The 14,086-nt window shown below is 63.3% G+C and overlaps 2 protein-coding genes across 7 annotated transcripts; one reads left to right on the top strand and one right to left on the bottom strand.

Annotated features, from left to right (window-relative positions):
- Positions 1-624: 624 nt before the first annotated feature.
- On the bottom strand, positions 625-3,963 carry GRINA (glutamate ionotropic receptor NMDA type subunit associated protein 1). Of its 3 annotated transcripts, none has more exons than XM_082432940.1 (7): positions 3,809-3,963; positions 2,438-2,825; positions 2,219-2,331; positions 1,947-2,147; positions 1,674-1,802; positions 1,432-1,575; positions 625-1,351 (listed from the first exon to the last, which is right to left on the bottom strand). In XM_082432940.1, exons 2-7 carry the CDS (start codon positions 2,799-2,801, stop codon positions 1,202-1,204), a joined length of 1,101 nt encoding a protein of 366 aa, XP_082289066.1. In that variant the 5' UTR covers positions 2,802-2,825; positions 3,809-3,963; the 3' UTR covers positions 625-1,201. The 3 variants fall into 3 exon arrangements, with proteins under 3 accessions (XP_082289066.1, XP_082289067.1, XP_082289068.1); XM_082432941.1 differs by having other exon boundaries at positions 3,712-3,932; XM_082432942.1 differs by lacking the exon at positions 3,809-3,963 and adding an exon at positions 2,930-3,073.
- PARP10 (poly(ADP-ribose) polymerase family member 10) lies at positions 3,302-13,890 on the top strand. 4 transcript variants are annotated; one of them, XM_082432935.1, is made up of 11 exons: positions 3,302-3,410; positions 6,444-6,519; positions 6,639-6,825; positions 6,902-7,156; positions 7,229-7,465; positions 7,546-8,129; positions 8,240-8,461; positions 8,592-8,688; positions 8,879-9,735; positions 12,994-13,168; positions 13,251-13,890. In XM_082432935.1, the coding sequence occupies exons 3-11, from the start codon at positions 6,645-6,647 to the stop codon at positions 13,595-13,597; spliced, it is 2,955 nt and encodes a 984-aa protein (XP_082289061.1). In that variant the 5' UTR covers positions 3,302-3,410; positions 6,444-6,519; positions 6,639-6,644; the 3' UTR covers positions 13,598-13,890. The 4 variants fall into 4 exon arrangements, with proteins under 4 accessions (XP_082289061.1, XP_082289063.1, XP_082289060.1 ...); XM_082432937.1 differs by lacking the exon at positions 3,302-3,410 and adding an exon at positions 10,091-10,182 and having other exon boundaries at positions 6,346-6,519; positions 13,251-13,492; XM_082432936.1 differs by lacking the exon at positions 3,302-3,410 and having other exon boundaries at positions 6,349-6,519; positions 8,879-9,517; positions 9,602-9,735.
- Positions 13,891-14,086: the final 196 nt, after the last annotated feature.

The raw sequence follows: 14,086 nt of genomic DNA, 5'->3' as shown, positions 1-14,086 counted from the left end.
GGGCCTGGAGAGCTGCGGAAGGTGCCAGGGGCAGGCCAGGGGCCCTCAGAGTCTCCAGCCAGCTCTCCCCTGGGGGCTCCGGTGTGCAGGTTTCTCAGGGGGAGGGGGGAGGGGTGCGGAGGGCCTTCGTCTGAGCCAGGCCTGGGCCGCGCGTCAGGTGCCCGCTGATGGGCTCCCTGGGGGCCCTTCAGAGCCAGAGGAGCAGGACAGGCCTGCCTGGGGGCGGTCAGTGACCTGTGCCGCTGCCCATCAGGCCCGAGGCGAGATGATGAGGGTGTCGCAGCCCCCGCCCCCCCATCATGCCGTGCAGTTCCCAGGCACGAGTGGCAGACGTCGTGTGACCCAGGCACCACGTGTAACCACCGGGAGCCTTGGGGTCCCCGTCCGTCAGCTGCGAATCCCGGCATACAGCTCCTGACGTGGCTGGGAAGATTGCAGCAACGGAGGTGGAAGCGCGGCGAGAGGAAGATTAGCTGCTGTCGTTAACCTCCACCACCTCCACCCCGAGCCAAGCCCCACCGTCGACGCCGGTCCTGCTCACTGCCTCACTCTGGCAGTGCCCAGACCCCTCCCCACCTTGTGGAGGAAGTGGCAGTGACGAGAGAGTGACGAAGGGAACACAGAGCGCGGCAGGTCCCATTTATTGTAATTTTAAAGACAGCAGAATGAGAGGAAGGCGTCCTCCTCCCCTGAAACATACCCGTCCTCTCTGCCCTCAGGGCCCAGCACAGGGACGAGACCCTCACACCCCGCAGGTCCCCCGAGGGCAGCACTCCAGTGTGGGGCTGGGGAGGGGAAAGGGATACTTTATGCCAGGCGGGGGAGCTGGGACAGGAGGGGAGACGTGCACCCTCACCTCTTGGCTCCATCCCTCTCCCCTGGGACCTGGTGTTGCCCCCAGACCTGGGGTGGGCTGGCAGACAGGGCTCATGCAACACTGAGTGGGCAGGAGGTGGCACGGAAACCCGGCCCCACTGCCCTTTGGCAGGGCGGGAGGGCTAGAAGGGGCCATGCTGGCCACAGCGGGTCCAAACAGAAGTGTCTGCAGTGTACACACAGGAGGGTTGGAGAGGGGCTCCCTCTCTCCCAGGCTGCGCACAGGGATGAGAGAGGGGAGGTACAGGGGAACTGCCACGCTGGGGGCAGGGTCCAGGCCAGCCATGCCACCTGAGTGGGGCCCCGCGTGTGCCAGGCGCTCGGGCTACTCCTTGGCACGGCCGATGAGGGTCAGGATGTACAGGAAGATGTTGATGATGTCCGTGTACAGGTTCAGCGCGGCAAACACGTACTCCTCCGGGCTCAGGGACAGCTGCTTGTTCCCCAGCAGCAGCTGGGTGTCCACTGCCAGGAACTGCGGTGGCAGCACGGTCACGTGGAGAGACATCCCCCCCGCCCAGCCTCCCGCCCCCGCCGCCCGCCCCCGCCACTCACGCAGGTGAAGAGCAGAGCGCCGAGCGAGGCGTACACGATCTCCAGGATGCGGTTCCGGACAAAGATGCAGAGGACGGCGAAGACGACGAGCACCACCATGCTCACCAGGAGCACGCCCATGCACGAGGTGAAGTCGTAGCGGGTCTGAGGGCACAGGGGCGGACAGGAGGCCCTGCGTGCCACAGCCTCGCAAGGCCTCTGGGCCCCCGGGGCCGGCGGCGCTGCCCTGGGGGGCCCCTTACCTGCATGGAGAAGATGACCACCGTGAAGCAGACGGTCGTGGTGATGCCTACGGCCATGATGACCGCCTCAGTATTGTAGAAGCTGGCGATCATGCCCACCATGTAGGACAGGCTGACGGTCAGGATCGACTGAGGGGAGACGGAGCCTTGAGCACGTGGAGCCGCTGCCGCACTCCCACCCCCACCCCCGTCCCCCTCTGTCGCTCCGAAGCGTGAGTCATGGGGTGTGAAGGCCTGGCCCTGGGGGCCAGGGGCTCAGGGTCTGGGGGTTACCAGTGCAACAAGGTTCCAGGGGTGCTTTCGCCGGAAGTCCCCACAGCAGCTGAGGACAATGAGGGAGATGAAGAAGACGGCGTAGGAGACGTAGTAGGTCCAGACGTTCTCCCGGACAAAGCCCTTCACCTCCCCGACGAAGGTGAACACGGCCACGGTGGACAGAGTCACGGACAGCTGCAGCGTCAGCACCAGGAACACCTGGGGAGGGAGGCGGCTCAGAGCTCCGGCCAGCACAGCTGCCCACGCCCTCCCCAGCCCCTGTGGCCCACCTTCCGGATGAAGGCCTGCCGGATGCTCTTGTCATCCCAGTTGGTGGCAGGGAAGTCCTGGTTGTCGTAGTAAGATGGGGGACCCTCCTCGTGATAGTTCCCATGCTGAGGTGCTGAGGAGCAGGACGGGCTGGGTCAGCGCCCCTTACTGGTGCCAGGAGCCCCTGCCCTCCCCCTGCCCTCCCCTGCCCCTGCCCCTGCCCCTGCCACACTACTCACAGCCAGAATCCTGTGTCGGGAAGGCCTGTGGTTGTCCATAGGGGTTGGGGGGAAAGGGGCTCTGTGGATACGGCCCCTGAGGGTAGCCCCCTTGGGGGTAGGGGCCCTGAGGGTAGCCTCCTGGGGGATAGGGGCCCTGGGGGTAGCCTCCTGGGGGGTAGGAACCCTGAGGGTAGCCCCCCTGGGGGTAGGAGCTGGGGCCCTGGGGATACCCTGGCTGGCCATAGGGGGAAGGCTGGAATGGGGGCTGTGGGTAAGGGGCCCCTGGGTAGGGAGGCAAGGAGGGCTGTGGCCCCCCAGGGTATCCAGGGTTGGGGGGAGGATAGCTGTCCCCGGACACCAAGAAACTCTTTTCATGGGACATGGCCTCAGGTTCTGTGGTCTCCCCCTAGAAGACAGAGAGAGAACAGTTAGCCCTGAGGTGACAGGAACCAGCCAGGGGCCTCTCCACCTGCTACCAGGAAACGGCATGGAAGGAGGGGGTTTCGTGACCTTTGCCCCAGGGCTGTCTGGAACCCGAGCTGGGGGGCCAGGAGAGGCGGGTGGGTATCGGGTGGCTGGGCGTGTGGCTTCAGGAGGGGCCAATACAGGCCGACCCCAAAGATGGAGGAGGGGATGGACGAGGGGATGACTTTGGCAGCCTCGGGATTTTGGGCTTCTGCCGTTTCCTGCAAGCAACTGGAGGGGCCGTCTCACCGCGGCTGGCCTCTCCGGGTCAGAGCTCAGCGCGGGTCGGTGCTGGGGGCGCGGTCGGGGAGGTGCGGGGGTGTGCCCGGACCCTCCCCTTCACATCCCGCCCCTTAAGCAGCTTTAAGGGGCCAGAGCCGGCGGCTATTTCTATCCCAGGAAATCCCCACGCCATCTGTGACCAGCCAGAACCCTGACCCCCCTCCAAGAGCAGGGCCCGAGCGTCCCTCGCTCCCGGGGTGGGGGCAGCAGGCCTGGATCGGCTGCCGGGGTGCCTGCCAGCGGGGTACGCCAGGAACAGCGGGTTGCGGGGGGGTGGGGGGAAGGGGGATGGAAGCGACCAGAGGGCGTGCGGGGGAACAAAGCGGACGTGGGGGCGAGGCGGGCGGTGGTGGCGGCCACGGAACCCGCACCGAGGGCGGGGTGGGCCCTCCTGCCCATTCGGGGAGCGCTCGGACCGCCCGTCCGCCTGTCGCCGCAGTGCGCCGCCCCCGCCCGCCCTGGGCCCTCCGGCTCCCCGGCCCCGCCGCCACCGCCCCCCGGCCCCCGCGGGCCGCGCGCCCGGCCGGACCGACCGACTGACCCACCGCAACGCCTGTCTGCTGCGCAGGGCCCGCGCGGGGGCGGCAGCGGCCGGTCGGCTGAGCGAGTAGACACGCTGCTGGGCTTGGGCCGGGGACTCACCAGTCGCGCGAGTCGCCTCAGGCCTGGGCGCCGGGTGTCCGCTGCGCGGCCGCGCGGTCGACGGCCACTGTGCCCGCGCCCGCACCAGCACCCGCTCCGCGGCCGGCTGGGCTGGGCCTGCGCCTGCGGCTCGGGAGACGCAGCGGGGCCTTGTGACGGGGCGGGGCCGGCGGCGCGGGGGCGGGGCCGTGGGCTGGGCTCCGCGGGGAACGCGGGGGCTTCTCCCGGATGGACCCTGCCCGACTGGGTCGCCCTGCTGGCTTCTTTCCGAGCCCCAGGCCCGAGACCCGCGTCCCGTACTGTCCGCTGAGGGGTGGCCTTGGGCCGTGAGGGCTGTAGACCTCTGGAGGCTGAGACCTAGCCTCTCCAATTTGGGTCAGGGAATTTTGAGAAATTTATTCTTAAATCTGGGATTTGCTAAGTCTGACAAGCACTCTCCATCCCTCCTTGGCCTTAAAACTCCGCTTCCCCTTTCATCCAAGTCTATTCCAAATCAAGAGGCCTAATTGTTTAAATGCTCTATCCTCTCTATGAAACCAGTCCAGGTCCCTACTAGACCGGTTATCCTTACTTGTCTTTATCACAGAACCACAAAGCTGTAAGGGTGGCATTCTTAGCCCTGTTTCGCTTCTAAGGGGCTGAAGCTTAGAGATGCCCCAGGACTGGAGGCCAAGTTAAATTCCCTCGGCTTCAGCGGTCCTGAGGAAGTGCTGCCTGCCACCGCCAGGGACATCCCCGCAACGTGGTCTCCTGGAGCCCTCTGCAGGAGTGCCTCTCCACCTGGGGCCTGGGGATCTTACTGTACTTTCCGGCCTTTTGGATAGTGGCCTCTCCCAGGCCCAGCAGTGATTGGGAAGAGGCTCTGTCCTGTGCAGGTGGTGTGTGCTGGTTCGTCGTTGAACAGCAGGCCCCAGGGAGGGGAAGCCCTGATCTGTACCTTTGCACTTGTCCTTCACATAAATACCCCATCCTGGCTGATTTCAAGCGACCACCAGTTTAACAACTGATTCACAAAGATTCCTGAAAATTGAACAATGTAGTCATGATGTGAGTTGCTCCAGCACACTGCCGCCTGTGGTAGCAGGGATTGGTGTAATAAGTAAATTATACAGTATGTTAGAAGATGATGAGTTCTGTGATAGGAGAAAATATAGAGCAGGCAGGGGTGACTTCAGGTTTTGTAGAACTAGATGCTCATACAATTTGAGGGGTCTTTTTGAAGAAAAATAATTTAAGATGACAAATGTGAAGTTGAGGCCAGGGCCCTAGGAGGGGCCCGTGCAAGTCACAGTTCCTTGAAGAATTTTAGGTTCAACTTGAATCTGCCACCAAGAACCTGGTAAGGTGAATCAGGGGGAGGGGTGGCCAGGTGGCTCTGTAGGAGAGGCTGGTCTGGGAAGAGGGAAGGGCCAGTGCAAGGGCATTGGGGTGGGAGGGTCTGCTGCACTGGATGACGGCGGACGGGGGATGCAGGAGGGATGCGGCAGAAGGGACTGGAGCCCGGTCAGTCCAGCCTGGCAGGTCCTCCAAAGGACTTTGGCTTATACTGTGGACCCAGCTGTAGCAGCTGTCGGTGCCACTTATAAGGCTCACCCTGCCCTCTGTTGAGGATGGACAGTGTGAGTGGGCAGGAGTGGCAGAGAGAGATCAGTTAAGAGGTCAGAGTAGTGACCCAGGCAAGAGATGATGGAGGCTCAGATCAGGGTGGGGGCAGCCAGTGTGCTGGGTGTACAGCTCGGGGCACAGACTGGACAGGTCCTCAATTCCTTGGAGAAGTAGCAGGGGCAGAGGCTGGGTTTTAGTGGCTGAGGGATAAGTGGGAGGTGCGAGATGGAGAGCAGTGGGGGGCACAACTCTCTGAGAGGCTGGAAGCCAATGGAGCACAGGCAAGGGGGGTACTCGGCGGCAGGAGGGATTGTGGATTGTAAAGGTGCAGCCGAGCATGAGGCTCCGCGTCCCCTCTGTCCCCTCTGTCACGGGGATGCACTGCAGCAAGGCCCGTGAGCACAGCATCAGCCCCTTCTGCGGTCAGCCTTGGTGCCGCCACCACCTCTGAGGACAGCGTAGGCTGGGGAGGCGGGGGGGGGGGGTGCGGTGGGGGCGGGAAGGAACGCTGTGCTGGGATGGAAGCTCTCATAGGTCAGGAGTGGGAGCTGCCGACCCACCCTTGCGGAGTGGGAGGTCGGTCACCTGTACGTTGTTTAAGGGTGAGTGCGGTGCCGTTGCCCAGGTTGCTGGGGAGAGTTGAAAGCCAGCCTTAGCCGGGCCAGCCAGGGCCCCAAGGTGCTCGTGCAGTGGGGGAGGGTAACACGGAGGCTTGAGGTCTTGAGTGGAGGGCGATGATTCGAGTCCCCCGTGTGGATATACTAGGGAGGGCCGTACTGAGGTTCACAGGGAAGGGCCGGTGGGAGTGGAGGACCGCGAGCGGACACTCCCCCCACCCTGCCAGCCGCTGGGCTGAGGTCAGACAGATGGGGCCTGTGGGCTGGGCAGAGGGCTGAGGAGCTGGGGGTGGGGCTGGAAAGTTCTGCAGGAGGGGCCTGAGAAGGGAAGCACCTGAGAGGCAGCCACTCGGCCCCAGCGCTGCGGGCCCCTCCCTCCCTCCAACGGTTTCACTTTTGTTTTCTTGTCCCAGCCCTTCGGCTTCAGGGCGAAGGGGAAGGAGTCCGGCGGAAGGCCTGGGCTGCGGCGGCCCAGGCAGCCGGGGGAGCGTGAGTGCGGGATGTAGGCCAGCCCCACAGTGAGGGGGGTGCCAGGGAACGCTGCCCAGGGGCCTGCGAGGGGTGAGACGGGGCTGTGGGCTGCTACCCCACCTGCTCCTCCGGCCCAGGCTGTGATGATGGACGAGGAAGAGGCGGAGCTGAGGGCAGCAGTGGAACTCAGAGGCCTGCCCCCCGACGTCCCAGACGAGCTGCTCACACTCTACTTCGAGAACCCTCGAAGCTCTGGGGGTGGCCCGGTGTCGAGTTGGCAGAGACTTGGCCGCGGGGGCATCCTCACCTTCCAGGAGGCTGCAGGTGAGGGGACCCACGCAAAGGGGCAGCCTGGGCCCCCATCGGCCGCCGGCCCTGACACCCCTCCCCCTGCCTGCAGATGCAGCGAGGGTCTTGGCCCAGGAGGAGCACATTCTGCACGGCGCTCGGCTGAGCCTGCGGCCAGCCCCACCACGTGCCCCTGCGCGCCTGCTGCTCCAGGGGCTGTCTGCTGGCACGGGACCCCGGCGCCTGGAGCAGTACGTCCAAGCCCTGCTTTGTGCCGCAGGGCAGCCGGTGCAGCCGTGCCATGCCCTGGCCAGTCCCCGACCAGACCGGGCCCTGGTGCAGCTGCCCAAGCCCCTTTCAGAGGCAGGTGAGAGGCGGGATTGGGGCGGACGTGCCTTTCAGGGGAGATGCCCCGAGCTGACTTGCACCCTCCCCACAGAAGCCCGCGTCCTGGAGGAGCACGCCCAGGCCCTGAGCCTGGAGGGGGCCGAGGTCTCCCTGGCCTGGGTGCCCCAGGCCCGGGCGGTGCGTGTCGTGGGGGGCAGCCCCCCTGCAGACCTGCTGCTGCTGGAGCTGTACCTGGAGAATGAGCGCCGCAGTGGCGGGGGGCCCCTGGAGGGCGTGCGCAGCCTGCCAGGGCACCTGGGCACCATCGCTTCCTTCCAGCAGTGGCAGGGTGAGTGGGGCTGGACAGGGCAGCCCACCCTCCCTATGCCTTGGAGCCCTGACGACTTCTGTCCTTTCCCTTCCTGCAAGTGGCCGAACGGGTGCTGCAGCGGGCCCACCAGCTGCAGGGTTCAGAGCTGAGCCTTGTCCCGCACTACGACGTCCTGGAGCCCGAGGAGCTCAGCGAGCACACCAGTGGAGGGAGCCGCTTGGCCGAGTTGGGGCCTGGGGCCCCCAGGCGTGCTCTCCTGGAGGCTGGAGGGCCAGCAAGGGCACAGCCTTGTGCAGGGAATGTGACATTGGGCTCTGAGGAGGCACCGGGGCAAACAGGAGCCTCTCTGAGGACAGGTCCTCTCTGGGACAGGTCCTCGCTGGGACAGGCCAGGCCAGTCAGCTCAGGGCCCGTGGGGTCTTCACAACAGGAGGGGCTGGTGAGCCCAGGGCCTACGGGGTCTCCAGGCCCAGTGGAGATCGCCGTGGAGTCTCTGGAGCAGGTGGCGTCGATGAGCCTGGGCCCTGTGGGGTCCCCGGGGCAGGAGGGCCTGGTGGAGACAGTGCTGCCGATGGAGCTGGGAGCAATGCGCTTCATTCAACTCTATCATGAGGACCTTCTCGCTGGCCTGGGAGACGTCGCCCTCTTCCCGCTCGAGGGATCAGATATGACTGGATTTCGGGTACGCGACCCCTGAGGATTCCTCACCTCTACTACTGGGGGCTCTGGCTGCCTTTCCTGTGCCCTAAACCTGCCAACTGCTCCTCCTCACCCTGCCCCATGGTCCTGCAGCTCTGCGGAGCCCTCGCCCCATGCCAGGCAGCCGAGGAGTTTCTGCAAAGTCTGCTGGGCAGCGTTAGCTGTCACGTGCTGAGCCTGAAGCACCCAGGCAGCGCCAGGTTCCTGCTGAGCCCAGAGGGGCAGCACCTTCTGCGGGGGCTGGAGGCTCAGTTCCAGTGCGTCTTTGGGACAGAGCGTCTGGCCAGGGCTGCCCTGGACACAGACCTCGGAGAGGTAGACATGGAGCCCTCCCCTCCCCTCCCCTCCCCTCTTTCACACCTCAGTCCCCCGTACCTCCTCCACCCTTGCCCAGAGGCCTGGGAGGGGTATGTGTCCAGGGGGTACTGGCATTCTTTCCCAACAGGTGGACCCCACTGAGGCCCTACAGGCCCTCCCTGGCCACTCCCACACCCTGTGGCCTCCAGACAATATGGACGGTGACCAGGAGAATATGAGCCTAGGTAGGGCTCCCTGGGGACCCTGGCACATCCTGCGGCCCTTTCTTGACCTCACCCTCCGCTGCTCTGCCCTGTGACCATATACCCTCTAACCCCCCTCCACCTTCCACGCGTCCCCTGACTAGTCCTCTCCTCAGCCCCATTCTGGCTGGCTGGACTTGACCCCTGACCCGGTGCCTCTCCCTGTCCCCAGAGGAGGTCCGAGAGCTGCTGGCCGCCCTGGAGGGCCTGGACGGGGAAGACTGGCTGCCCCTGGAGCTGGGGGAGGAGGAGCCTGAGGGGCAGCCGGAGGGGGAGAAGACTCCCAGGGCTGAGGAGGGGCCCGTGGCCCCCAGCACCGGGGCGCCCGGGCGGCTGGAGGAGGAGGCCGAGCTGCAGCTGGCTCTCTACCGGTCACTGGAGCCACAGGGCCAGGCGGCCGAGCGGGAGGAGGCTGTGGCGCTGCAGCGGGCCCTGGCCCTCTCCCTGCTGGAGCCGCCCCCGCTGCAGGAAGAACAGGAGCTCCGGGGTGGGGGGCCTGGTAGCTGGGCCCAGCTGGAGGTGCATGCGGCCTTTGAGCAAGATATGGATGAGCTGGACCGGGCCCTGGAGGCGGCCTTGGAGGTGCACCTCCGGGAGGAGACGGTGGGGCCCCAGGGCTGCGTGCTGCCCGCAGAGCTGTGCGCCCGCCTGGAGCGGCGCCACGGCGTGAGTGTTGCCCTTCGTGGTGACCGCACCGTCCTCCGTGGCTTTGGGACCCAGCCCAACCGTGCGGCCCGCCACTTAGCAGCGCTGCAGGCTGGCCCCCGGGATCAGAGCTTGGCCTTTCCCTTGGCGGCTTCGGGCCCCACTCGTGAGTCTGCAGCCCGCGCGGGGGAGGGCAGGGTGGACCGGTGCCCCAGGCATGGCCCGCACCCCCTTTCTCTCTGTGTGTCAGTGCCACAGCAGAGGCCGAGGGAGCCCTTGGGCAGGCTGGAGTGTGTGGCCGAGAGCAGCAGTGAGTTCCAGACGGTAGTGCAGGCCTTCTACGACACACTGGACGCTGCCCACGGCAGGATCCGTGTTGTCCGGGTGAGTCCACGCCCTGCCTTGCCAGCCCCTGGCCTCCTGGGCTCCTGGCACCATTTTTGCCTTGCAGAGCCTGTGGGCTATCACTCTTGCCTACGTCAGGATCGGCTGGCCAGAAGCTGCCCAGCAGGCTGAAAGCTGTCGGGGGCAGGGGAGCAGCAGGGCTCTGCAGCCCCGTTCCCTGCCCGAAGGGTGTTCACGAGTGTGCGGCCCGGGAGGCAGAAGGCTGTAGAGCTTAGGGGGTCCCAGCCCAGGTCCCCACTTCGCCGGTTCCAGCCCGATGCCTCCACAGTTTCCTCCTCTAGAGCATGGGGTGGTGATGCCATCTCGTGGCTACTGTGAGGATGACTCATTCCAGCAGTTGTTCCGGGTGCTGTTCTGGGGCCCGTCTGCCTCCCAAGGGGTCTGCTCCAGCAGGAAGAGGGCTGGCTGCAGCGAGGCAGCCTCTTCGTACATTTTCACTTGTTGAATGTGGCAACTCTGAGCACGGTTGGGTTGCGGAAAGGGCTGGGCACCACGGGTGGGGGACCCGAATGAAGCTCTGGGAGCCCCAGGAGCCCTGGCCACCCAGGCAGGTGGGAAGCAGAGGCTGAGAAGGAGGGGCTCGGAGGCGGGGCGCTGGAGGCAGCGAGGGCCAGAGCGCCTGCAGGGCCAGAAGGAAGGACTGAGGAGGGGCCGTGTGCCAGGCAGGGGCGGAGAGTGACTGGGAGGTGAGAGCTGGGCTCACGGCGCGGGTGAAGCCCGGTGGCCCTCTTGACTGTTGACGCGCCGACTTGTGGGTGGGTGGGCGTGCCTGGGGGCAGGGGGCGGTGAGCAGCAGCAGCAACCCGGATCTGGTCAGATGCGCAGAACCTCAGGCCTTTCCCAGACCAGGCGCAGTCCGCCGCCAGCACCGCCACCACCGCTTTCCTGGGGATGAGCCCTGTAACTCTGGGTGGACTTCGCAGCTGTCACTTCTGCCCTTGGCGAGAGGAGGACGCCCTGCGCTCATGCGCCGTGCTGCTCCCGAGGCTCTGTTAGTCACGTGTGCTTGATTCTTCTAGCAGGACCTTTGTGACTTTACGTGGTACACTTGAGTCTTTTTTCCACTTAACGATTTTAGAGACTGTTTCTTGCCTCCCTGCACGGAAGATCAGGAGAATGGGCTTCCCTTCCCCCCTTTCACCTCCTCCTCCCTCTTCCATCTCACAGTTTGGCCAGTGACATTACTTTGAAGTTGGCAAGGTTGACAAACAAACGTCATCTTCTATTCTGCATGGCATGCTTCTATTCCAAGCATGAAGCTCCGTGCTCGGGCCATAGGTTGATCGATATATAATGACAATGAAAAAATATTTACCACTGGACCAGAGAGGAAAGGGGGAAATGAAAAACCTAGTTATTTAAACCATGTTGCATGAAAGAGAATATTCTAGGATTCAAGGACTAATGGCTCTTTTTTTTTTTTTTTAATAGACTTATTTTATTTATTTATTTTTTAGGCTGCGTCGGGCCTTCGTTGCTGTGTGCGGGCTTTCTCTAGTTGCAGCGAGCTGGGGCTACTCTTCGTTGCAGTGCACGGGCTTTTCATTGAGGTGGCTTCTCTTGTTGCGGAGCACAGGCTCTAGGCCTGCAGGCTTCAGTAGTTGTGGCATGTGGGCTTCAGTAGTTGTGGCTGGCGGGCTCTAGAGTGCAGGCTCAGTAGCTGTGGCGCACGGGCTTAGTTGCTCCGCGGCATGTGGGATCTTCCCGGACCAGGGCATGAACCCGTGTCCCCTGCACTGGCAGGCGGATTCTTAACCACTGTGCCACCAGGGAAGCCCAACTAATGGCTCTTGATTTTGTTTACTTTCTTCCTTTTTCTCTGTGGTGCTTGGCTGCTGGCTTACTCTTGGTGACCCTGTCACCTTCTTGCATAGATTCCTTTTCTGTGTAGTAAAAGTATCTCCTTGAGTGAGTAGTCAACATTTTGAACTTTTAAATGGATTTTGCCTTTTGCAATTAGAAGTAATTTGCAACTATAATTTGATATTGGTATTTTTTTCAAACAAAAGATGCTATGTGTTTATTAAGACATTTCTGTTAACTTAAGCACAGCTGGTTCTTGCATACCTTAATCTGTCCTTATTTTGTCCTCACCATTAATAGTTTGGCTGGATATAGGGTTCAAGATCAAAATATGTTTTCCTTCAGATCTTTGAAAGACTTAACTCTTTTTCTTTCCTCCTTAAAATTTTTTGTTCTTGGAAAGGCAAGAAAAAAAAAAATCCTTCTATGGTCTCTTAGCATCCAGTATCGCTGGTGAGGACCCCAGTATGAAAACGTGAGGTTTTTTTCCATGTCTGTGTGTCGACTTTGGGGTGTGCGTGTGTGTGTGTGCATGCGTGCGTCTGGACGCTTGTAGACTTTTCTTTCACTTTGAAGGTTGAAGTTTTCCCAGCAGGTAGGTGCCTTTCCACATTGTCTTTGGCATTTTATGGCAAGATCCTTTCCATCTGAAGATGCTGCCTTCAGCTCAAACTGTCTTCCATTAAGTCCTCACTTGCTCCCATCACCTGTTGGGTGTCTTCTTGTGGAGTTCCTACGACTCAGATCTTAGAGCTCCTCCCCCCTCCCTCATCTGTCCTCTCACAGTTCCCAACTCTTTTCTTTAGCTCTGCACTCTGAGTCCCTTCCTGAACTCCATCTTCATCATCTTATTATTATCCACACCCACTGGATGCAGTTCAGCAATTCCATTCTCAATGTAAGAACTCTCTAATTTTCAGATTGTTTCTTTTTCACAGTAGGTAGTCTTGTTTCCTGGATATAATATTCATTTGCATCCCTCTGAAGTGACTAGTTAGAATTTCTTTAGAAACTTTTTGGGTCCCTGAGCTGGCTCCTCTTCGGTTGACTACTGGGTTGGTCACCTTGGTCTCCCATCACTGAGAGGTCCGGGGCATCTCCTGGCGTTGGGAGTGAAGTCCTGCGGGCAATGCAGGCGGGGGGCTCAGCTTTTCTCTGCAGAGGCCTGGCTGTGGGTGCAGGGTTCTGGTGAGTGGATGGGTTGCCTACCTGCAGACCCCCCTGGAAGCCCTCCAATGCCACTTGGGGCTCGGTGGAGGTGGCGAACGTCCGCCTAATGTCTGCTACTGGGCAGAGCATGACAGGAGCTGTGAGGTCTCCCCAGGCCCTGAACTCCTCCAGGAGAGGGCTCTTGATTTCCGGGCTCGGGGGAAATCCCCCTGCCCTGTGGCCCAGGGGATACAATAGCCTGGCTCTGACCAAGGCCGCCCGCAGGTGGAGCGTGTGTTGCACCCGCTGCTGCAGCAGCAGTACGAACTGCACCGGGAGCGCCTGGAGCAGTGCTGTGACCGGCGGCCGGCCGAGCAGGTCCTGTACCACGGCACGTCGGTGGCCACCGTCCCAGACATCTGCGCGCACGGCTTCAACCGCAGCTTCTGCGGCCGCAACGGTGAGGCCTGGGGCCCTGAAGGGGCGCGGTCTCTGCCCACCGTAACCACCCTGACCACCGTGCCTCCCTCCCCCCGCCGCAGGCACGCTCTACGGACAGGGCGTGTACTTCGCCAAGCGCGCCTCCCTGTCGGTGCTGGACCGCTACTCGCCCCCCGACGCCGAGGGCCACAAGGCGGTGTTCGTGGCGCGGGTGCTGACCGGCGACTACGGGCAGGGCCGCCGCGGGCTGCGGGCACCCCCCCCGCGGCCCCCCGGCCACGCGCTCCTGCGCTACGACAGCGCGGTGGATTGCCTCCCCCGGCCCAGCATCTTCGTCATCTTTCACGACACCCAGGCGCTGCCCACCCACCTCATCACTTGCAAGCACATGTCTCGGTCTCCCCCTGGAGACCCCCCTGGGCTCTTGAGCAACTCCCCAGCCACCTAACCCTAGAGGCCCCGCCCCCTCGGCCCAGCCGCTGGCCTCCTGCTCCCCAGGCTCCCCGCTCCGCACAGCCCCACCGCACCCTTCCCCGCCCGAGCTGCCCCCGGGGGCGCCCCTGCCTCCTGCAGTGGTGCCCATACGGGCGGCCGGACGAGGAGGGCTTGGGCAGGGTTCCCCGCTCCCCCCACCCTCGGGCCGGCCCAACCACCAGGGGTCAGCAGAGCCCAGGAGGAGGGGGGCCGGCCCTCGCCCGAGCGCGACTGTGTTGTTTAAATAAATGTGTACGTGAAACCAGGCGGGGGGACCTGCTGGAGCTTCGGGTCCGACCTGTTTGGGGGGTGGCTAGGGGCGGGGGCCGGGGCGCAGAGTCCGCTGGTGCTTTGGGGCAGCCCTGGGCAGCCGGCCGAGGCCAGACCCGGCCCGCACCCGAGCGACCCCGCGTCGCCTTAGTGTCACGCACGCTCCGCTCCCCTAACGACGTCTCCTTGCCGA

This window comes from Balaenoptera physalus, assembly GCF_965194825.1.
Source record: "Balaenoptera physalus genome assembly, chromosome: 17".
NCBI lineage: Eukaryota > Metazoa > Chordata > Mammalia > Artiodactyla > Balaenopteridae > Balaenoptera > Balaenoptera physalus.
The sequence above is the reverse complement of the archived record's forward strand: the minus strand, read 5'-3'. Positions and strand labels throughout refer to the sequence as shown.

Coding starts and splice junctions, on each gene's coding strand:
- PARP10 (XM_082432935.1), top strand. CDS start 6,645: ATGATGGACGAGGAAGAGGCGGAGCTGAGGGCAGCAGTGGAACTCAGA. Junction 6,826..6,901: donor CACCTTCCAGGAGGCTGCAG/GTGAGGGGACCC, acceptor CCCTGCCTGCAG/ATGCAGCGAGGGTCTTGGCC. Junction 9,736..12,993: donor GCAGGATCCGTGTTGTCCGG/GTGAGTCCACGC, acceptor GGCCGCCCGCAG/GTGGAGCGTGTGTTGCACCC.
- GRINA (XM_082432940.1), bottom strand. CDS start 2,801: ATGTCCCATGAAAAGAGTTTCTTGGTGTCCGGGGACAGCTATCCTCCC. Junction 1,803..1,946: donor CCTGGAACCTTGTTGCACTG/GTAACCCCCAGA, acceptor GTCTCCCCTCAG/TCGATCCTGACCGTCAGCCT. Junction 1,352..1,431: donor GCGCTCTGCTCTTCACCTGC/GTGAGTGGCGGG, acceptor CTGCCACCGCAG/TTCCTGGCAGTGGACACCCA.